The following is a 22,764-nucleotide window of genomic DNA, read 5'->3' as shown; positions in this document are numbered from 1 at the left end:
AAGTTGACAAATACAATTTAATTCATTTTAATTATTGGTGTTTATCAAATATTAAAAAATAAAGTGTAATTAGTTGTAAATGTAGAGTATAAATAAAAAAATTAAAAATAAATAAATTTGGCTAGCCGATCGCTGGCCGCCTAACAACAAGTACCAGTTTAACCTGGGGGGGTGGTGATTTAGTAGCAGTGGGCGGCAAAGTGGCTTTGTTACCTATTCCGTTAGGAACCGCGGATTTTTTGGTACATCATATCCATGCATTTACGATTCATGTCACGCTATTGATACTCCTGAAAGGTGTTCTATTTGCTCGCAGCTCTCGGTTGATACCAGATAAAGCAAATCTTGGTTTTCGTTTTCCTTGTGATGGGCCTGGAAGAGGGGGTACATGTCAAGTATCGGCTTGGGATCATGTCTTCTTAGGACTATTCTGGATGTACAAAAAAAATTAAAATAAATAAATTTGGCTAGCCGATTAGTCCACATCCGACCTCTCATCCGCTCCGCGCTCGTCCTTACCGTCAACCGATTGCAATAGTGGACTAGCCGTTAGCCTGTGGCTAGACGGGTGCTATTCCATTATTGTGGATGCTTTTAGGAGAAAAAAGTATTCATACAGTATTATAGTCAATCGTTTCGTAGGTCACAACTATTTCAGAAAACTCGAAACCTCATGAATAAATTCAAATACTGTATGGAAATATATTTCAGTTATAATTAGACGACGAAATTTGTATTCCGTAATATTTGAAAATAATTTTTTTTCGAACATCATATTCGTATTTATCATATTCTAAAATAGACCATTACAGCAGGTCACAACACACATCACATCATGTCGAAATCCACATTTTTTGAATGTTCATGTATACGATAGTTTTTATTGTTCAAACAGGAAATACAAACTCAAGCCATAACCATAATTTGCCGCCATCATAAACTCAAGTTGCATACTTTGCCTTGTAGTCTTTCCAGAGCTGATCCACAGTCTTCCCCAGCAAGTCCACAAAGTAATTGTTGCTGTAACCACCTCTCATTTTCTTGTTGAGTTGAGCCACAAACCCATTCTTGAGTCTGTTGCAGTAGTCGAGAAACCTAGCAGTCACGTCATAGCCTTGATCCCATCGGTCACCTTGCCCGGGCTTCACCCAGTGGCTCGGGGCATAACCAGCTTTCAGCCTCACAAAATCGGCTATTCCTTCTATCAGACCACCTGGCGCCTGCCCGTTGCCATTCCACTGCCACACATGGGTCATTTCATGGTACAAAACGCCAGTGAACTCATTTTTCACATTGCCCCCATACCCATTAATGTATCTGCACCAACACCAACTCATCACAAATAGAAACAAGACACAAATTTCTTTCCATGAGGTAAAAAACTACACATACCTGGCGCTGACATGAATCTGGTCGTTGCTGGTATACGCCACCCCGCCCATGTCATCGATGAATAAGCTCACTTTCTGCACATTTTTCCGATCAGCAGCAGAGTTCTGCTGGAAGGTCCTCCAGATGAAGACGGTGGAGGCATCCATGGCCTGTAAGGTATACTGGGTACCGATATCCCTGACAAACCGAGCACCACCTGCCGTTGTTGCTGCGTTGTTCGTGGCAGTGTACTGGACAGCCTCATTCCCTTGCATTGCTGATAAGAATGCCAAACAAGACAATATCAACACAAAGTTAGCCATTGCTGTTATTCTTCTTTGTGGTGTGGTATGAGTGTCAAAACACTAGGGTTATATATAGTGGACACAAAACATATACAGTCAAATACGTCTACATTATTTAAATATTTATCTGCAGAGAGTAATGATTCAAGACTAGAAGATGAGACCAAGTCTTCTGTAATTTAATTCCGCCTAACACCATAAAGATAAGAATTCCGCCACATGTAGATCTTTACAAAATTTTGGTTTTTCAATTATAAATAAATGATGATGGTACACTAATACTAATATTCATTGACTATAGGAAGGCTTCACCGTGTTGTCACTTTCCACTATACATATCCTTATATCAATTGACTTGGTTATTTCTTCTATTAGGAACAGGCCTTTCTGGTTAAAGAGTCGACAAACATTTTCCCATTCATAGTCATAAAACAAATGACATAAGTATCCTATATAATACTCGATCAAACAAAACAACAAGATCAAGTCATAAAGTTTTCTTCCTCCTCATATGCCAAATGACAAAATAAAAAAAATAAAAAGGCAAAGCACGAATTTGATATTTATTTTATCACCAAGCCTGATGAAGGAGCCAAGGTTTCTAAATATGAAAAACAATTACACCGATAAACAGAAACAAGCAGGTACAATATGGTTATCTGTTTATACATTAACCAGAAGAAAAAACATTCACAGTCTGAAGTAATATCAGCAAATAAGAGCATCACTCTTATATTTATGAGGGTGGTTAAACATGCAATGTTACCGAAGAGAATAAAACATGGAGTTAGGGGTGGTAAATCGTGTGTGTTGTGTCGTTATCGTGTCGACACGATAACGACACGACACGATAACAACAAACACGAACATGAACCGTTAAGAAAACTCCAAACACGAACACAAACACGACCCGCTACCCTCAGACACGAACACGACACGAACCACTTCGGGTCAACACGACACGATAACAACACATATATGACACGGCACAATAATGACACTATAATAATACGAAAAATGAAAATTCTATTTTCACGCTAACACCAAGTGCTCCATTAGACTAAACCTAATTTAAATTTTAAAATAAATAAAAAAATGATAATATTATAATATATTAATATTATTTCTTAACGTGTAACACGAACACGACACGAACCCAATAAGCTTTGACACATACCCATTATTTCGTGTGGGTTCGTGTCGTGTCAAAAATTGTCAGCCCTACATGGAGTAGGTGTTAGCTAGAAAAGAATATAGAACAACATGAGAAAACTCAACTATTTACTGGATAAGAACAGAAAGGATCTACATAATCTGCACTATTGTAGTTCCCTTCATACATTCGACAATGAAATAGTTAGGCTAGAACATGATGTGTAATCGTTTGGGCCGATAGGATAATCATACTAGAGAAACTATACGAGTCAAGTATGCTTGATAATAGTGTGGGTCGCAAACATATCCAGTCAGGTGCCAAGTATTAAGTGGTCGTTCACACTATGCATTCACTATGTCAATCTCTGATTCTGATGGGTTTCTTCCCCTCAAATCCCACGCACTCAAAAAAACAATATTCAAACACCCCAACGTCATACTTAACATCTGAATGGATACATACAAATAATAAATACATAACTAGTGAACTAATGGCTTACCCATAGCATTTTCCGTCATAGCCAATGAGGTCTGCACAAACAATTTCTACAGCAAAGGAATGCAAAGGGTGCCCCCATAGTGTTCACCCATAGATGCCTGAAAGATATGAGTCAACATGTCATCATAAAGAAAAAGTCAGACTCAAAAGGAGCAGAAACAATTATTCCTCCCAGAAAATGAAGGGAAAAAAGGGTTATAATAGAGTTTAAAGATAAACCACGACGACTCTGTTTCCGGGAAAAGGGCACTAAAGGTGTGTGTACGGAGATGGGAAAACATAATAAAGGAGAGTAAAGTAAGTACAGTATAGAACCTGCAAGTGAGGCATTATAGCATTGTAGACTTGTAAGAGAAACTCAAACCTCCCAGTCAACCTGAAAGAAGAAAAATTGAATTCAATAACAAATTAAGACAAGGACATGTAATGATACCACCATGAATTAGAAAAGAGCAACATGTTAGACGACATAAATTCAAAGATCAGGTAGAAACTAGAGGACAATAGGTAACTTCACATTTTCATAATTGCAAGAACAGAAGCCAAGATATTAGTCTATATCACATAGAATTCTAATATATGGGCTTCAAACTCCAACAGAACAGAGAAAATGTGAGTAAAAATTGCAACTGTCACAGCCATGTATCTTTGATGATAAACAATGCAGGGACTGAGAAAAACCAAACAAGTGCAGATGTGAAGACAGGTAGAGGAATTATCATTTTCATAAATTGTGGACTGGGATTTCGAATCCCACTTTAATCTGATTAACCTCATAATTATTTCACATAATTTGAACATGCAACATCCTATGCATATAACTGCAAATCAAACAAAGCAACTCACAATGTCAAAATGGCGACATTGACATACTCTTCTCAAAATTAGTGTGTGACATGACAATTCTTGGAGAACTAGATAATAGTACTACATATTTTCAATGTTATTCCTCCAAAAACACCCTTAACATATACTACAATAAAATCTTCTTCAGCTTCTCCGAATCATAATATATAGGAAATTAAAGAATTCTATATCTGCCTCGGACCATATTCAAGGAAACAACTAAATCTTTCTGATAATTTGATCAATTAGATTCTCTTTGAACTCATAATAAGATGGCTTAAATGATGGACAATGCTTGTAGTTAATAAAGAAAGCTAGAAAACAATTTTGATGAATTAAAGCACTAATTACAGAAAATCATGACAAAGTAATAGATGAATAAAAGATATCTTTATAACCATAGCATAGTAACAAGGAGAATTTTGATTAATAAACATACCTTCTCAATAGGCATATACATACATAGATCTCCTCAACATCTGTTGTAATTTTGAGATCTATATATTGCTTGAAAAGCTCATCCAGCCAACTAACATCATTACCAAATCCGTCAGTGCCAACTCCAGTGAGTACAAATACCCTACACATCAAGCACTGCAGTAGAGAAGACAAACAACCACCAGATCCAGACAGATATATTTCAGCAAAAATAGTTAACAAGCCACAGTTGCTTATTTGGAACTTCTTAACCCACTTCGGAGGATTTCCGACCCAAAGGCCACTTAAGTCAGAGGATTCAACTTCAGTCTGTTTATCAGACACATCACTGAAGGCTCCTTTGAAAAATTCTGCTCCTTGGTGATGGCCAAGATGCTCAATAATGTCTTTTCTGAATTCCTCAGGCAATTCTTGGAACACTGAGGAATCTACTTGACTTAGAGATGAGGGCATGATATCTTTCCGAGAGAAAGTAGCAGATGCAGCCAAATCAGGATCTTCTTCCTTGTCACATCCCATTACCTTAAGAACACATTACTATGTTTCTTAAAATCTTAACAAAAAAAGGAAAACAAATATCAATTTAAAACAAAACATTATAGGAAAAAAGTTTTAGTAGCTAAAATAAAAATGTGTTAGAAGTAGCAACATTAAGCAAAGTCGCCAGAAGAATTGTCATTATCCATCCACGCATGAAAAGTAAGATTGTTATTCGCACCTTATCAGTAGCAACCGTATTTGATTCCAAAAGATGTGCCCCTGAGAGAGATCCCATATCCTCAACTGCTACACCTGAATCTACAAGCAACATTTACAAGGTAATGATAAGAGAAGCAATTTCGCAATCATACTCAGCTATATATCCATCCAGCAGTTTATAATTCAAGTTAAAACCATCATGGTACTTACCTTCGTAACTTTTTGTTGAGGCATCATGGATGTTTGTATTGATAATTTTGTTTTTACTTGCAGAAATGAAACCTAATAACTTCCCGCCATACATTTCATTAATTTCCGAAACCACATCAGGGGGTAAAGACTCTATAACAGCCACATCTAGATCTTGAAGAGGAGGAATGCCTGTGGAATTGTGAATGCCAGTTTCAGAGCTGGACAAGCCAGTTTGCATTTCAATACAGGATCCTTTCATGCTGGAGCCTGGCTGACACAACACACCATTGGTTGGCCTCCAAGCATCTAAATCAGAGATAGATCCATCAAATGTGTGAATATATGACAAACCTATTTCATTATGCATGAGAGGAAATATCCAAACTTGAATTGCTTTTCTACCCCAAATGAGAAAGATAACATTCCTGTTGTTCATAACAACTTTTGGCTGATACTAACTCAGCATTACAACTGTACAAAGGACTACTAACTCTGGCACTGTGCAATCTATTACAGATTAGAAATTTCATTCATTCGATTGTTGCAGATGGATACAAATTTTGAACCAATAAACCGATAAGGATTGAAGTGAAAGTGAACAAAACCGCCAAGCTAGAACAGCAGATGGGATTCAGTCTTCGATGGAGATGAGAATTTAACGATGGGGAGTGTAAAAACTCTAACCACAATATATTTCTACTTTATAGCACATAAGATCATAGAATACAAAGGAAAAACAAATGTTCAAGCAGATAAAATTTACATACAAAACTACTTTGGGGAAACTTTAAACAACGTATTTATTCTACCTGACTCACCACATTTTGGAAGATCACTTATTAGGTTCTGGTTCTGCTCCTTTGCTGATGTGGAGGAAACCCAGGAAAGAATGGAATTTCGTTTGTTACCTTCAAGAAAAGAAGAAAGAAAAAAATCTATTTACGCAAATGCACTAGTATCCAGTCTAGCAAAACAAATTTGGCCTTCTTCCCAAATGATCACAAATCCCCAAAGAAATTGATCCCATCATACCACGTCTGCTATCACCGGCTCCTTCAAGTTTTGAGACCTGTAAGGCCACACCTCGAATATCTTCAACATCTGGCATTGGCATAGGCATGTTGTTTGTAAGAAAAAGATAACTTTCAGTAGACAAGCATTTAAAATAGACAAGTAGATACTTGTTATATTATATATGCTGTGCCATGGTGTCCAAAAATATTACTGATATTGCTTACGAGTCATATATACACTAGTTGTATGCAATTTTTCTCTTCCAAAACACAGCTTATCAGGGAAATGTTGCCCTTGTGTTCCCATAATATTTGGAAACCAACTTACTTGACTATGTGCTAATGCATAAATTCTAAAAACAATTCTTTAAGCATTCTTACTTATTTATCCCAAGGACACTGAAGGGAAAAACGTAGAATCACATCACAAGTCTGGATGATGACAACAGCAATAACAGTATTAAGAAACAGCAAATTACCAGAAAACTTTTAAACTGATTCTCTCATTTGGGGAAATGTACACGACGATAAATAGTCAGAGCAAGTATTTTGTATAGGGTTAAGAACACATCAAGTGTACGTGTTAATATACATCATGGCAGGGCATCACAAGTAGAGATAAGAAAGTTAAAGAAGAAGTAAGCTTTACTAGTACTAAAGCAATAACTAAACCCAAGCATCCCTATATTTCAGAAATCTAGAAAATAGATTTTATTGCAGAAGAACCTAGTTAGTTGGTCTTTCAAATATGATCAATCCAAACCAATCAACTAAAAACACCACTCTTTACATGGTAAATTCTAGTTTGTATGTAAGCAAGCATTATGAAAAACAATTGAGGCCAGTCAAGATTATTAATAAGCTTGACTACTACACTACCTATGTGGAAATGTCCAAAAAGCTGAGTTGCCAACCTCTGAAGCACGCCGACATCATCTGTGGCCATTGGGATCTGCATAGGAACCCTTAAATGTATAAGAAACATTGAGCTGATTTCCCTCAAGAACACCACATGAGCAAAGTTGGTACCGTTATCGTATGGCTCAGATTCTCGCAGTCCCCATGACCCATGTACTTTATTGGCTCTCCTGCATCACCTTTCTTCTTCTTTATCTAGAATAAAGGTGGAATAGTTGTTTAAGCATTTATGATATCATCTAATGGCCGACACATTCTATCTATGCGGCACCGATACGTCACCCTGTTGCCGTATCGCGTATCGGATACGTATCCGATACTGATACGCGACGGATACACCGACGATACGTATCCTGGGCGTATCCGCGAGGTGGGCCGTATTGGGCCGGGAAACCTCAGATTCGATACGTATCTTCGGTGGATACGGCCCAGTTTAAAGCCCATCTAAAGGAGCCCTGTTGAAAGGAGTATATAAGCAGCGGCTAATGTGTTGCCCTACCCCAGCTCGTCCCCACGCCTGAGACGACGACGACGACCCACGCCCGCGCGGCTGCAGCAAGGTTCTTGACATCGTTCTCTCCCTTCCCCTGTTAGAGCTTTCAATTTCAGCAGTATGACATCGTTCTCTCCCTTTTAATTATTTCCTAATTTAGAACCTGCTGCTATCATGTTATTTTGAGTGTAATAGACCTTTAATGTCTCTATGTTGAATTAGAATATCAATTTTGTAATTTATTATGCACTATTATTATTTATTAAAAAAAATAGTTAAAACGTATCCGCGTATTGGGTTGTTTGGGAAAGAGCTGTACCCGCGTATCCGTATCCTTCGGATACGGATATACGTATCCGTATCGGTGCCGCACAGCATTCTATAACAGTTGCATTAAAATATATACTGTTTTACTTGAGGAAATGAGACACAACCTTGAGTGTAAAAATTCGTCCTTGCATTCCACATCCCTGCAATCGAAGTGCTACCTCCTTGCATAGACTTGTTAGAAAATGCTGAACCTGAATCCAGAAAACAACAGTTACAAAATTTAACTTTCAAGTACAGAAGAATCGTAATATGATGGATGACTAACATCGTTTGCATTATTGAATCTGACACCCCAGTTAACATCTGCCCCAATAGACTTGCTTTCCTGCAGCAAAAAAAAAAGAAAAAAAAAAACATAAAACAAAATATGTAGGAGGAGTACATAACTAAAATATGATATTGACAATATCTACCTACAGGCAGTGTAGAAAAGAAGACTATTAAGGGGCACCAACATGATCACAAGAATTATGTGGATGTAAACTTTATACTTCAGTTGGAATTCAATTAAAAATAAAGGCCTTTGAAGTCAATGTGCATCTTGTTTCAACTAGTTTGTCATGTAGTCAAGAGGCAAGTCAATGCTAACAATCATGGGTTCTGTACAAAGTTCGCTCATGCAGATTGGCCTAACTAAGCCTGTGTTACACACTTTTCAGGCCAATTGAACATGTTTGTGATAGAGGACTCCAGAACCATGTCTATCCAGCAAGCAGTAAAGACTGTAGATATCATCAACTACACCAAGCATACAAATGATAACGAGTTGGACGAATATTAATCCACTGAAAAACAAAGATCCATAGAAAATAAAGCAAAGACCACCTTGTATTTCAAACTCAAAGAGAAACTCACCTGAATCAATCCAACCAGTCGGCTGTCTATTCCCCTACTATAGTTCCACAGCATTTCTCCAGTTTTCATTCCAAAATCCTTTTGAAGGGACTCCTGGACATGTTAGAAAGTGGAAAATCAAGAGGACTGAAATGACCACGAGAAATATCTGAATAAACCTAAGGCAGAGTTGGTCAGAGCAGAACGGAGTGCATCAACATTAGTCAAAGAAAAGCCACTCTGAACTTTTTGGACAACTTATGGTCAGTCTGAAAAGGATGTGTACGAAAAGAAAGAGCCATAACAAACAATGCCAAATGAAAAAAACTCGGTCCAATTACTGTAAAGATTACCTTGGCAATTGGACGCAATTGGCCACATATTCTAATTTGTTTTTTCTTCAATTTCTCTTCCAAAACATGTCCAATACCAGGAAGTGCCTTAACAGGAAGTGTGTATAAATAATCATCCACCTGGACTGAGCCATGGTTAGATAACAAGGATAAACAAAAAGTACGAATTTTGGAAGTTCTCCAATTTGATGCCAAAACTATGAACCCTCTTGAGCAGATGCTCTTTATAAGACGAGAAAAAGAAATTAGTGAAGAAAAGATATGAACATACTGAAACAACTAATGTTAGACCTGTACCTTTCCAGGAGGAATATGGAACTGCCCGTCAGGTTTTGCAGTTCTTGTGGCAAGGCAAGCCATAAGCATATTTTCTGCAATTCCTGCACTAGCAGTGCATCCTGTGGTGTTAAGAATCTCCTTTCTGATTATCGAGGCTAAAAGCTCATAGTCCCCCACTTTTGAGTCAGATACATCCAAGAATGCTTCGTCACAGCTCACAGCCTGCCATAGAAACAACACTTCAAGAATAACAGGGCCTTGGAAATAGCATTTCAACTGCATTGACGAGGACAGACCTGCACTTTGTTGCAGTGATTGTGAAGAATGTCATAAAACTGATCTGCAACCTGAAAATGAAAGAATCATATTGAAGAAGAGACAGGTGACCATCATGCAACATATAGGAAAATTATTATAACTGCTATGAGCCTACGCTTGAGCTGATACCATCTCATAAGCTCTGAAGTCATATGGAACAATTACAAGCTGAGGGCACCTAATCTTTGCATCTTTGACGAACATTCCTGCCCTCACTCCTGGAAGAATGCATGGAATTAGCAAGAGTGCATATGGAAAACAATGTAGAAGTGTGATTTACAGAGGACACCCCCTACCATATTCTCGGGCGGGATAATTGGCTGATGAAATTTCAGCTGTGCCTCGGGGATTATCTGAATGACAGACGGCAACAGGTTTCCCATGTAACTCAGGACGGTTCCTGATGACTACTGAAACAAAGAAGCAGTCCTGAAAACAGGCCATTCAATTAACCGAAACTAAAATTAGGATAAACATAAATAAGTAATACCCAACACATAAGCCAATAAGATACAAATTTGGCTGGACAAAAGAGTAGGAATTAACCAAATCAATTAGAGAGACATAAAGGGAGAGGACGTCATAATTTAGTTATAAAAGCTGCTAATGTGCTTACCATGTCTATGTGTATCACAACATTCTTCTCATTCGCTACACCAGTTTTCTGACTGGAACCCACAGTGTAGAGATTAGAAACTCCGGATGTAATCCCACTAGACAAGCTGGGAAATTTCTTACGATATCGGTTTCTCCAAGTACCAATAAAATGCAGTCTGGAACTCTGAAAGGTGTAACATTTATTAGAATACTATATATGTCTGATCGTATCGTTTCAACTTAGAATTCCGCACCAGAAGGCCAGAATATTTAAAGATCAAAATTTTCTAAACATCAGCAAGCAGTAAAAAATGGTTATCTGGATTATAGTAACACATATAAACCAGAAGAAAATACACTCAGTCTGAAGTAATATAAGCAAATAAGAGGATTGCCTATACTTATGGGGGACATTTAACATGCAATATTCGTAAAAGATAGATCTTAGTCGGAAAAGAGTAGAAAATAATATGACCAAACTTAACCATTAACTGGATAAGAACAAAAAGGATCTACATAATATGTACTACCGGAGTTCCCCTCATGCATTCCAGATATCCAGTAATTAAATAGTTAGGCTGCACAGGGGACTGCTCATGAAGCCATGTTCACATGGAAGAACATGCTGTGCAATAGTTTAGGTTGATCCAAATGGGTGCTTTCATCTCGAATCCCACACATTCAACAAAACAATCTATTTCATAAAAAATCTATCTAAACATATTAACCTGAAGCACACACTTTACATACGTAATGGAATTTCAGATTAAAACTGAAATTAAAGGAGAAACGATAGCATAAATGACTAATTTTGTTTGCATCTCCACTTTATCCAAAATTGTAAATTTCAGAGAATGATACATATTGCAACTGCAATGGTCATTCTTTTTTTATAAAGATTTGGCTATTGGACAACATCATTTCTGACGCACTACGCTCACAACCTAAACTACAAAAGATGAAAGCTCATATTTTCAATGTGTCAATTTTGAAAATTCATTTAAAGGTCTTTATTTAGAAGCAAGCAGCAAAATAAATTATAACCAAAAATGGCATATTTTTTACCTTAAAATAATTTTCCACAAAATTGGGATCTGAGAGTGTTGAGTGGAGTTGATTTGTGGGCAGACAGTTTCTTGAGCTTGAAGCTTCACAAGAGTTATAATTATCCAAGCTATTGCTGCAATGAGTAACAGTAGCCTTGCATGGACTAGACCTGTACTCCAAATCAGAAATTTTCATATCTGAAGGTGAACAATCACTCTGCTCAAGACCTTTTACTTCACATGAACTTTCTACACTGCACGATGGCCCTTCAGACATCACCCTATCAGTCTTAAGTTGCAAAAGGTCAATCTCTTCTTCATTGCAGCTTTCTGCTTGTTCTAAAGAGGCACGACCTTCATCCTTTCTAATAACTAATTGATTATTACTATCATCAACAGAATTATTTGCAATCTTTGGTGCTTCGTTGTATTGGAGAGTGAAGAAGGAAGACAACTTTGCTTGGTTATAATTTTCAGCAGCAAGTTGATCAAGTTGATAAGGAGTCCCTGCCAAAACAAAACATCCAAGTGTCATGACAGCGGACAGGTACCATGTATATCTTGAAGACCACCAAAAAGTAGCCCCGAGATAGTGGAAATCATTTGGCCTATGAAAATGAAGATTAATTGAAATCATGATATAGTACTAGATTATTTTATATTATCTTGTGTCTCTTGGGATTAGGATGACCACTGAGAAGGACGCGGGGGGGGGGGGAACTGCTTGTGTTTGCTCTTACTAATAATTTTAAATGTAAAGTAACCATGTTCACTGATTTATAGAAGCTAAGAAAAAGGAAATGAAATCCTGGGCCACAACGAATGAACCTGACATATACCACCATATCTCTTCCAGTCACACTTACAACTAAGAAGTTTATTAGCAGCAACAGATTCCAGTAGCCACGCAGGTTTAACAATTGGAAGCCCACCGCTAAATGACCTACATCATGAAAAAAAACCTTTAAGCAAGCAAAAACAAAACTAGTAAGTTAGTCGGCATGATGCCTGCTTACAGACTGAGGTACTGAACCTCAAATTCTTGATTTTACTGTCAGGGAGATTGCTGCAAATTATATGTGTGACCCGATGCCTTGAAAAATAATTTTCAAAGCGACCTCCATACTTCAACATATATCCTCGGAGCTCCTGGAAATTTCTTAAGATTACTTGAAAAACTGTGTCGCAGTAATAAACCATTGTTTTTCTTCCAATTCAAAAAGAACAAAAGGAAGAAAGAGAACCTATTGATGAAGAAAAACAATACTAGAAACAGTATATGTTACTCTGAGAAGTCAGTGATGAAGAATACTTATAACAAATAATGCATCTTCAAAGTGCAAAACAATGGCCAAATGCATCAGGGTTCAAAATAACCTGACTTGAGGGAACAGTATATCCATCAACAAAAATTGACACCCCAGAAAATATATTCCCCGAACTGGACCCACTGCATGAAGAGCTTGAAGCAGCAGCAGCAAACTGCTCCTGTAATTTCTGATTCTTCACAGCCATGTAACTAAACCAATTAAGCAGTAACCATCAAGAAACAGAAGCACTAAAGAGTTGTTATCAACAAAATTGCACCCCTCAAACAATTCGTAATAATTAACATCATGATTTGCACAATTAAACTGAACAGGGTGCTTCAGTTCATCAGTATATTACAAAATCCACTCCAACATCCTTGATTTTCACTGAAAGGTCACTCGAATAAGGTTACACGCACTGCACAATACCAATTACAAGGAATCACGCATTCCCCGCACACAGACAAAATGAAATCTGGTATCAAATAGACAATTAACATTTTATATTCATGTAAACAAATCAGAAACCTGCCAACATCGGTGAATGGTGACTTGCGGAAGGCGGAACGAGAATTCGCTCCCCAAGCCATGCCGAGGGTTTTCTGAGCGGTTTTTTTCCTCTTGCCATCGGATGAAGAAGGGTTTGAAGACGTCGAATTCAAACTCCGTTTCGATTTGGAACCCGAATTGGAACTCATCACTACCGCAAAAGACACTGGAAAAACTCGAGTGCAAATTTGAATTGTGAAAAATCGAGAAATGTTTTCGCGAAGGATTTATATAAGAAAGTGAAACTTGGAGGGGAAGAATTTAAATGACGCGGCAAAGCGGTGACGTCGTGATTTGTGTCAAATGTAGACACAGTAGAAAAATTTTGCAAAGCAAGATATAGTCGACTTTTGGTACTGAACTAATTTTCAACTATTTCAATTATCTCATTTTTTTCTTGGTTAATTACTTTACATAAAATTGGTACTTAGTAGTATATTTTTTCTCCCTCTCTTGCCGCAAAGCATCGCCAGAGATATGATGGCAAGCGGTGTGAGTCGAGAATTAGTCTCTTTTTTTTCATAAAAATGATTGTAGCCTTAATTTGACGGTCAAATCGATTTTGATTCAACTAGGAACTAAAACTACAACGGCCATGAGGATCATCCGGCAATCCCTACCTCGCAACAAAACACTTCTTCAGTTTTATTTCGCTACACAAAATCATCAACATTCCAAAATGGATCCCATACTTCAATTATAGCATAAGAAGAACAATTATACTCAACGCAAAAAATAGGAGTACATCATAAAGGTACATGCCAGTAAAAATAGTACAACCATCAAATCAAAGCATTAGAAAACAGACCAACAAACTAAATTCCTGAATTCATTTTAAAAAGTGCCAGAATATCACCAGCACACCGTTCACATTATGTTGCTCCCCCTGCCTTGGCTATTAAACAAAAATTGGGGGCCCAAAAAAAAACACTTGAAAATTCCCTACCTCCAAACAAAAATTTATCTTTACATCTGATATTTACTAGTAGGAGTACTAGTTTTCTTTTTCTTCACAAACTGCATATTTGTGAACACAGAAACCAAGCTAAACCTAGCTTGATGAAACAGTGTTAATCATGCGTGCAGACGACCAGAGGTCGGCTCCATTGGAGTCGGCCACATGCAAGGTCAGATCAACAGGGACAAGGCACAGCCCCCTGCTTCTCAGATCATCCTTACCACTCTTGCTATCTATTTCATCCTGTCAAATTACATCCAAACAATCTATTAGTACAACATATGCATAGCATACGTGAATATAAGAACAACAAACAAATGCATAGAGACATACGTACCCCAACAGATAGACAACCATGGGGGGCGTCCGAGGAGGAGGGCGACATGTGCTGAAGATATGGAGAACAGAGGACCTGCACCTGATCGTGCAAAAATCTTATGTAACCCAACGCTTCGTGAAGCACTGATGCTGTATCCGTCTGCACAATGCCCAGCTTAGTATTATGACTCTACAGTTCTATACATAATATCCAAATTAAATATGTATGTACAATAATGTAGTTATGGAACCATTGTTGAGATATTCACATCTCACATTGAAAACATGATTTTAAAAAAAATAGATCAACTTAAATACACACCAATATCACCAATTTGTTTTCGGAAAATTTGATTACTCAATGATTCATGTGTATCAATTACTCCTACTATAGTCGTACCCCTTTCGCGTATCGAATACGCTGATTGTTCTCCCCGTAAAATCTAACAACCAACAGATTTCCCTACTCATATAAAAAAACATTGGGGAACAAGGGATGAAGGGACCACTTCAAGTCTTCAAACATGTTGTTATTTGACTGTATTTCCCAATAGACTAGACAGAACATCACATCACGTGTATAATTAAGAATTGTTTCACTTCTTTGAATTCACCCCCTACATTACTCTTGTAAAGTAATCAAATCAATAAAATGAAATGACATAGTAATCAAATCAAATCAAACAGTAATTTCAGACCATGCCAAATTCAAACCGACCTTGCCAAACGGAGACACGAGCTGCTGCAACGCTGTTATTCTCTCACCAAGCTTCTCTTTCTTAACCACCTAAACAAACAGTAAATTAACATCACAATTTTTTATTTTTTAGATTAAATAACAGATGTAGAAATTAATATTAATAAATCAATAAAAAAAATCAAACTCACCTTTGCATGGCCGCCGGCGCCGGTAGACTTATCCGATTTCGCCTTCTTACCATTACTAGCCGGGGCTCCGTCACATTGCCCCGCAGCCCGAGTGCCTAACCCGTTTCTCTTCTTCTGCACCATCAAAAAAATTGAGAGAAAAAATATTTTTTTTGGCAGAGTAATAAAAATAAAATAGATAATCCTGACATTGTTAATATTGGGTGAAGGAGCCATGCATGTGAGTCCGGGTTTCTGCTCCGTTTTCTTGGCATTTCCATAGTCACCAAAACAGAGCATTTTGGGGTTGGTGCTATTATCATCAAAGCCGAAGCAACCATCCGAATCCAGACCCCAAATCTCGTCGCCGAATAGAAGCTGAGAGTAGCACCCGGGTGCTAGCGGGTCATCCCCGAACCCGGAATTACCCGCCATTGATGAAGAAAAAGGCAGAGAAAGAGAGTGGTTTCTGACTTAGATTTTAGAGAGAGAGTAAATGAAGAGAAAAGCGAAGGGCTATGGCTATATATATACTCCTACTACATACATGTAGGTGTAGCTAGGCTAGCCTATTAATGTGTTGTGTTTTTCAACAACTGTAGCAGCATAGTAATCTCTATATCTGTATTGAAATTAGTAGAAACAGTGGTGGTCCGTTTCTCTCTCTAGAGGGAGGGAGGGAGGGAGGGAGATGAGACGACAGCGGGCTTCGGTATTGTCGTCGTCTAACAGTCAAAGTTCCAAAGCCACCCGACCCGAGGAAAACCGTGCTTTATTTCTCCAAAGCGGTATGGCGACCCATACTCCATGACCCGACCCATTTTAGGTCGTGGCAGGGTTCCACTCAATGTGGCCCACTCGTCTTGCATGCATGGCATGACTCATCCATACGGAATTACTATTATTAATCAATGTAATTAGTAGTACTAAGTTTTTTTAGAGCATCTCCAATCCAATAGCAATAGATCAGCCATAGCCCAATCACAAACTCCTCCCGTCACATCATCAGCACTAAAACTCCTTCTGCCACATCATCAGGACAAGCAACTGGACAAACAATAGCCCAGACATAATAAACAAAATTATAAAAATAACAATCACACAAAATACGGAATTCAACTTACGACACAGATACGGGAAAATGCAATAATTTCATTTAAATTAAAAAAAGGTACATGAGCCTGCAATGGCGGCCACGAGATCGCCGAGCGCTCGGGAATCGGCGTGCGCTCGCCGTTTTTCTCGCCGATTGGGCGCTCGCCGGCTGCAATGGTTCGGCGAGCGGACCGGCGAGCGCCAAGAACCGGCTAGCCGGTGCGCTCACCGCTATTGGAGATGCTCTTAGAGTTTTCGGTTTGATTTTTAATTTGAATTGAATGACATTACAATTATTTTGAACGACTTTATGGATTAGTTTAGCCATACGGAACTTCTGTTTTTTTTTATTAAGTTTGTAGTACTCGTTGTCGTCTCCATTACAAATTCTATTTTGTTCGTCTTCATTAGAATATCTCATATTTCACTCACTCACTTCTTTAATATTTTATTATATAATAACCGGATTCACATTTCATTAATGTTTTTTATTCAGCTTGCAATATAAAGTCAAATAATTTCTTAAAATAAATGAGACTTTTAATGAGAACCGGAGGGATACTAATGTGTTTAGAATGTTTGTTTGTATTCATTGTTATGTAGTAATATGCATTGAATGATATTTTCATTTTATAAAACTCGCCAAGAATCTTAAAGGGTGTAAAGAAGAGTGGTGGAAAAGGTTAGTAAAATATACGGAGTATATTCCATTGTTATATAGTTATGTGTATTAAATAGCATTGACATTTTATAAAACTCAGCACGAATATTAAAGAAATTAAAAGTGGTGGAAAAAAATCGGCATGAATCTTAAAGAAAAGTGGTGGAAAATGTTAAATGAATATAAATTATATTTTTATACAATTAATTACTTATATGACAATGTGAATAAATAAATTAATCGAATGTGATTATTATTTATTAAAAACAATAAAATTAAATATAATATTTAATGATACATATACTTGAAAATAACAACATGCAATTCAAAAAAATTGATAGAAATAAGACCCATCCGGTATTTAAGGTGCATTAAAAGTGTTTTCATGAATCATGATTTATGGTTTATGGTTTTTTGTCCCGAGAAAGTAAATTCAACTTTTGGGATAAATTACTTTCGGTGATAATTCATTTTACTTATGTCGTTTTATCAATTAAGTAGAGCATATCTCAATTTGGTTAATTTGTCCCTCTCTCTAGAATAAAGTTTATATAAGTACCAAGTACCTTGCATTTAATTATTTATAGGTGTAAAGGGAAAGGGATGTGAAGAAATTAAATGATACATTGTCTGCATATGTACGTAGTATCTAATAAAACAATACGGCATATTACATTTTGTAAAATATGCCGCGTATTATTTAATTATATATACTGTCTGGCTAAAAGGCCATTTAAATTAACTAATTAAGATATTATTATCCATTCGGCACATTTAAGCGATGATGAACTTGTTATTAGTATGTTACTTATAATTTTATATTTAAAACATCGAATCTCGTACTATTATTATTCTTATAATTTCGTGGTATTGCTTATAAAAGCAATTAGGGTATACTATCATGAGTCCAATTTATAGGAAAATGAAATTATTGATAAGGAGAACTTTAAGACAACTAATTGAAAATTTTAAACTAAAAAAAGTAGTACGTAATTACTAATTACTACTCCATCCGCCGGCGATTAGGAGCCAGTTTTTCTATTTCGATCCATCAGCGACAGCGAATATGAGTCCTGATTTAGTTTTACTATATATGATAATTCCACAACTCATTTCATTTGTATTTCATTTAAAACTAATACTAACTGAAATTAATGTTACACTAATTTCTTTCCATCAATTTTTCATAAAACATGTTTCGTAGTGGACGGAATGGGTACTATATAATTAAAAAGTTTGAATTCTTTATTAAATGAAATCGACACAAATTGAATTCTACTACTATATACTCCATCTGTCTCAACTTAATTGTTACTATTTTCCATTTCAGACCGTCCCAACTTAATTGTTTAACTTCATTTTTACCATAAATAGTTAGTATGTCTCACATTCCAGTAATTCATTCTACTCACATTTTATTATAAAAAATAGGTCTCATAATCCAGTAACTTTTGCAACCAATTTTTCTTTACATTTCTTAATACCCGTGCCCACTCCAAAAATGACAATTAAGTTGGAACAGAAGGAGTACCTTCCTAGTACTACTACTATGATTTAGTAATTTCTTTTAGGGACGTTAAATATGAAAATATAAAATTATGTCTCCAAAACAAAATAAGAAAATGGGGACACGTGTGGGGGAAAAAAGAGTGAAAGCGACAAACAGTCTTTTTCACAAATAATTAATGTAGTTAAATGAAAAATGCAGATCTATTTCTCCAACACAGTCCTCGTCTCACGATCTTCTTCTCTCCAACTTCCAAAGCAATATGCATTTGACCACATTTCTTGATGCTCGTTTTCTATATTTCAAAGGAACTCTATTTTTATTTTTTAATCGACTCAGCGTTATCGTTAATTTTTTACTGTGCATATTTCAAGTTGGTAACTGCGCCGTGTGTGCTCACATTAAAGCGATGAATGGATTCTGATTTTCATTTCTCTTTACAAATGTCAAATAGGGATCTAATTATGCAACAAGGGCATATTCATTCATCCCTGGAATGGAATCATAAAGTAGGATGATTATTGCAATCACGTTTATCTGAAATATGAATAAAAATGGAATCATTAAGTAGAGTAGTGTGATGTACATATCAAATACTCAAAGTTAACAAGCATACAAAACTATATTAGCATTAAGATTGTATATCAATTTGGCATTGCTGCATCATAACTCTATCCAATCTATACAAACAAGAAACTATGGAGAAAACAAAAAAGCTATTGCCAGATTACTTTGCAAGTTTCTTTCTCCAGGTGGCTTGCAATTGCCAGATTTTGAGGCCATCGAAGTAGTGTTGCACTCTATAAGCACGTTCTTGCCCTTGAACTCGTTCTTGATAGATCGCAATTGCCTGACGATTTAATCTAATACGGAGTAGTGCTTTCTAAAAAGAGGGCATGCTAAATCACAAATAGAGATGTTCAAAGTTCGCATTCAAATTTTTCAATTGTTTCTTACCATTAAAATTATGATAAATTTCGATAAAACTTTTGTACTAGTACTATTTTTTTTTTATCATTATATGTTCACCGGATATCATTTAGAAATTGGCCACTACACAAAAAAAATACTCCGTACTAATTTAATACTAGTGAAAGTTATGAGATTAATAAAAATTCAACCAAAATTATGATTCAAATTAGTTAATTTTGTCCTTATTTGATTTAAATAAATTAAATATTTCGTTGGTATTTTAAATAAAAATAGGGAAAATACGAACCGAGCAACTGCCTACCGCAAAATTGCCAAAATCATTTCTAAAACCCTAGACAAAAACCCTAGCCCTTTCCCCAAATTCACAAGAACTCTACAACAATGGCTTGGCGTGGTTCAATTTCCAGATCTCTCATCTCCACCGCAAGGGCTTCCGCCTTCCGCTCTTCGCCGCCACTCTCCGCCCCAACCCGCCTAGTCCATTCCCCGATCGTCGCCCCTCGCCTCCGTCCTTCCCGCCTCTCCCTCTCCAACCCCAGGTCAAATTCAATTTAATCCATGTTGCACCGGAACTGCTACATTTTTCTTGCTGAATTGTGTCATTGTCCTACCCTAATTATTGCGTTGGATATTTTGTTTATCGAATTATTGTTGGCTTTATGAAGTTTTTTGATGTTACAGGACACTGGGAGAACTAGGATGTGCGCAGTCGTTGCTTCCATTGAGTAGCATGGCGGGAGTGCAGCTGACTTCACATACGTCTCTCAACGTGCGGGCTTTCTGTGAGCTGTCCCACGGTACCTTCCGCCGTTCTTGTCAAGATCGCTAATAGTTTCTTTGTGAGTCAAATACTGTTGTCTGAGGATTGTCATCGTGATAATTAAATGTTCATAAAGGAACTGGAATTTTCCTTTTTCTGAATATTCGTATTAGTGTAACTAAGTGCAATCACCCATGAGATAAAGGTTGGGGTATTTGGTTTATGTAACTTTGTTGAATTTGGTTGATAAAGAGATGTGGAATGATTGGGAATTTGGGATTGATAGGGAGGATTGGAAAAGATGGGTGATTTCAGCAGCGCTTCCAGGCAATCAAAGTCTCCCTCACTCTATCTTGTAGGTTAATTGTCAATTTGTACAATTGTAGGTCAAAAAAGTGAGATAATAGAAGACACTGGATCATGCCTTGGATCATGCCTTCTAAGTTTATTGTTTTGTAAAATCTGTTTGTTTTTAGTTTTTAACAAAATGTGGAACATATAAAGCTCAGGCCGAATATGATTAATCTTAAAACACTATGATCTTCCGAATTCAATGTCATTCTGAAACTTGTATTGTTGGTTGAGTCTATACATGTCATGTTTGTATGTGTGTGTCAATATTATACTGCCATGTTCAGAGTACTGCAAATTGAACATTTTCTGGGAATGCCTTATTTAACGAACTTGAATGATATTAAATGAAAAAGTTTGATGAACATGGATGGCAGTAGCTTCTTTCTAATTCCTTTTTTGCTATAGCACAAAATGTTTCACTGAAATCAAGGATTAGATTGTAGTTTCATACTTACTTTCTCAATGTCTCTTTTGCACCACTATCTTAGTCACAAGTGGCTCTACATAGTTCATGCTGCGCCCCCTGCCTCAGAGTGCTAAACACCTCAGCAAACACTTAAATTTGCTCTTTTATAAAAGTTAAACACAGTTTCAGACTGTTTCTCAGCTAGTGTCATTTACTCATCTTACACTGTCGCAGGTACTTGAATGTATTTCTGGGTCTTGCGCAGAAGGAGCTCAAAGATCTGAGTCTTGTCGTTAGGGGTGTCTTCCTGGAACTTTCCTCATTACATAGGAAAAACAAATAAAGATATGTCCTTCCCTCCTTGTCTTTGCTGACTGAATTGCAATTACTGGCTCAATGTCTTAAATTCTGAGACACTCAAAAGTGCTGCATTATATATGCATGCATATGCTTGACCTGTATATTGGAGTTTGAGTCATGATGCTCTTTAAACTTTGGTGTTTACAATCCAGTGCACCACTGGCTATACAGTTGCCAAATTTTTTATTTTCCCAATTAATTTGAAGTTTCTGTGTTTTTCTACACCACTCTGCCATTAGTTATACGTCTAGTGCTGGCTGGCTGGGATGTCAAACTCATCACTCTCTTAACCTGTTTTGTTTTAATGATCACCATTTTAGTTGGCAAAAGATAATGTTGAATTCTACTAGTTACTCTATCTAGCAGGGGCCTAGGGTGACTGACTGTGTGGCATCTATTTTGGATTCCTCTAAGATGGTTTTTATTCTGTAAATGGTATATTCGACTAAGCTTGGCTCATCTCATGACCAGTAGTTTAGTTACATCCGCCAGTTGCATAGACAGGGAATTGGTTAGAAGGCTGGGTGCAATGTTTGTGATGTAAAGAGGATTAGGGAATCGTCTTCTGAATTGCAGAATATAATTCAATCTATAAAATAAAGTACTGTTGTTACTTAACTTTAAAGCTCGACATGTTAGATGTTTCATGGAGTGGGAATCCATAAAAGTAACTACCTATACCCAAAGAATATAATCATATACTGTGTAGCCACCCACATATATGGATTCAATTATATTTTGACCATAATAAACTTCCCAGCAACTTTTATGAAGTCCTGAGGGAATTATGAGTTATGACATCAACTAGTTACCCAAATATTGCTCAACTTGAAATCTTGAATTTCAAGAAAGAGCTTTCCTTTCTTATACTTTTGAATATTGACAAAGACTCGATAGGAATTATAGTTTTGCTAGGATATTATTTCTGATGCCTTCCCCACCAATTATTATGCCATACAAATGATAATGTTTATACTATATATCTTGTCTTGGAGTGATC

The 22,764-nt window shown here is 36.8% G+C and overlaps 4 protein-coding genes across 9 annotated transcripts; 1 reads left to right on the top strand and 3 right to left on the bottom strand.

The window, feature by feature from the left end:
* Positions 1-705: 705 nt before the first annotated feature.
* Positions 706-1,725, bottom strand: LOC121744564. Its single transcript, XM_042138151.1, has 2 exons — positions 1,393-1,725; positions 706-1,317 (listed from the first exon to the last, which is right to left on the bottom strand). Exons 1-2 carry the CDS (start codon positions 1,692-1,694, stop codon positions 942-944), a joined length of 678 nt encoding a protein of 225 aa, XP_041994085.1. The 5' UTR covers positions 1,695-1,725; the 3' UTR covers positions 706-941.
* On the bottom strand, positions 1,511-13,872 carry LOC121744563 (DNA repair protein REV1-like). Of its 4 annotated transcripts, none has more exons than XM_042138147.1 (24): positions 13,525-13,872; positions 13,064-13,205; positions 12,720-12,835; positions 12,553-12,629; positions 11,706-12,193; positions 10,660-10,824; positions 10,340-10,472; positions 10,173-10,261; positions 10,022-10,072; positions 9,744-9,947; positions 9,447-9,566; positions 9,115-9,207; positions 8,525-8,584; positions 8,364-8,450; positions 7,548-7,631; positions 7,398-7,470; positions 6,538-6,606; positions 6,315-6,413; positions 5,524-5,811; positions 5,333-5,412; positions 4,616-5,136; positions 3,646-3,706; positions 3,332-3,428; positions 1,511-1,648 (listed from the first exon to the last, which is right to left on the bottom strand). In XM_042138147.1, exons 1-23 carry the CDS (start codon positions 13,692-13,694, stop codon positions 3,378-3,380), a joined length of 3,321 nt encoding a protein of 1,106 aa, XP_041994081.1. In that variant the 5' UTR covers positions 13,695-13,872; the 3' UTR covers positions 1,511-1,648; positions 3,332-3,377. The 4 variants fall into 4 exon arrangements, with proteins under 4 accessions (XP_041994081.1, XP_041994082.1, XP_041994083.1 ...); XM_042138148.1 differs by having other exon boundaries at positions 6,324-6,413; XM_042138149.1 differs by having other exon boundaries at positions 13,064-13,414; positions 13,525-13,609.
* Positions 13,873-14,363: 491 nt separating this feature from the next.
* LOC121744061 (transcription factor bHLH113-like) lies at positions 14,364-16,273 on the bottom strand. Its single transcript, XM_042137501.1, has 5 exons — positions 15,899-16,273; positions 15,710-15,823; positions 15,540-15,608; positions 14,841-14,981; positions 14,364-14,746 (listed from the first exon to the last, which is right to left on the bottom strand). The coding sequence occupies exons 1-5, from the start codon at positions 16,121-16,123 to the stop codon at positions 14,597-14,599; spliced, it is 699 nt and encodes a 232-aa protein (XP_041993435.1). The 5' UTR covers positions 16,124-16,273; the 3' UTR covers positions 14,364-14,596.
* A 3,903-nt stretch (positions 16,274-20,176) lies between these two features.
* On the top strand, positions 20,177-21,986 carry LOC121744379. 3 transcript variants are annotated; one of them, XM_042137898.1, is made up of 4 exons: positions 20,177-20,423; positions 20,566-20,681; positions 20,931-20,999; positions 21,639-21,986. In XM_042137898.1, exons 1-3 carry the CDS (start codon positions 20,266-20,268, stop codon positions 20,951-20,953), a joined length of 297 nt encoding a protein of 98 aa, XP_041993832.1. In that variant the 5' UTR covers positions 20,177-20,265; the 3' UTR covers positions 20,954-20,999; positions 21,639-21,986. The 3 variants fall into 3 exon arrangements, with proteins under 3 accessions (XP_041993832.1, XP_041993834.1, XP_041993831.1); XM_042137900.1 differs by lacking the exon at positions 20,931-20,999; XM_042137897.1 differs by lacking the exon at positions 20,931-20,999 and having other exon boundaries at positions 20,566-20,723.
* The last annotated feature ends 778 nt before the right edge of the window (positions 21,987-22,764 follow it).

The sequence above is a fragment of the Salvia splendens genome, chromosome 8 (assembly GCF_004379255.2).
Source record: "Salvia splendens isolate huo1 chromosome 8, SspV2, whole genome shotgun sequence".
Taxonomy (NCBI): Eukaryota; Viridiplantae; Streptophyta; class Magnoliopsida; order Lamiales; family Lamiaceae; genus Salvia; species Salvia splendens.
This window is presented reverse-complemented; position numbering and strand designations above follow the sequence as displayed.

Bases quoted from the DNA above. Each gene is read 5' to 3' on its own strand.
- LOC121744564 (XM_042138151.1), bottom strand. From the start codon at position 1,694: ATGGCTAACTTTGTGTTGATATTGTCTTGTTTGGCATTCTTATCAGCA. The intron at 1,318-1,392 runs GTATGTGTAGTT...GTGTTGGTGCAG, and splicing joins CAGATTCATGTCAGCGCCAG to ATACATTAATGGGTATGGGG.
- LOC121744563 (XM_042138147.1), bottom strand. From the start codon at position 13,694: ATGAGTTCCAATTCGGGTTCCAAATCGAAACGGAGTTTGAATTCGACG. The intron at 10,262-10,339 runs GTAGGGGGTGTC...GCATTCTTCCAG, and splicing joins TTATCCCGCCCGAGAATATG to GAGTGAGGGCAGGAATGTTC. The intron at 7,632-8,363 runs GTTGTGTCTCAT...CCTTTATTCTAG, and splicing joins GACGAATTTTTACACTCAAG to ATAAAGAAGAAGAAAGGTGA.
- LOC121744061 (XM_042137501.1), bottom strand. From the start codon at position 16,123: ATGGCGGGTAATTCCGGGTTCGGGGATGACCCGCTAGCACCCGGGTGC. The intron at 15,824-15,898 runs GTCAGGATTATC...TTGATGGTGCAG, and splicing joins CTTCACCCAATATTAACAAT to AAGAAGAGAAACGGGTTAGG. The intron at 15,609-15,709 runs GTGAGTTTGATT...CTGTTTGTTTAG, and splicing joins GCGCCGGCGGCCATGCAAAG to GTGGTTAAGAAAGAGAAGCT.
- LOC121744379 (XM_042137897.1), top strand. From the start codon at position 20,266: ATGGCTTGGCGTGGTTCAATTTCCAGATCTCTCATCTCCACCGCAAGG. The intron at 20,424-20,565 runs GTCAAATTCAAT...TTGATGTTACAG, and splicing joins CTCTCCCTCTCCAACCCCAG to GACACTGGGAGAACTAGGAT.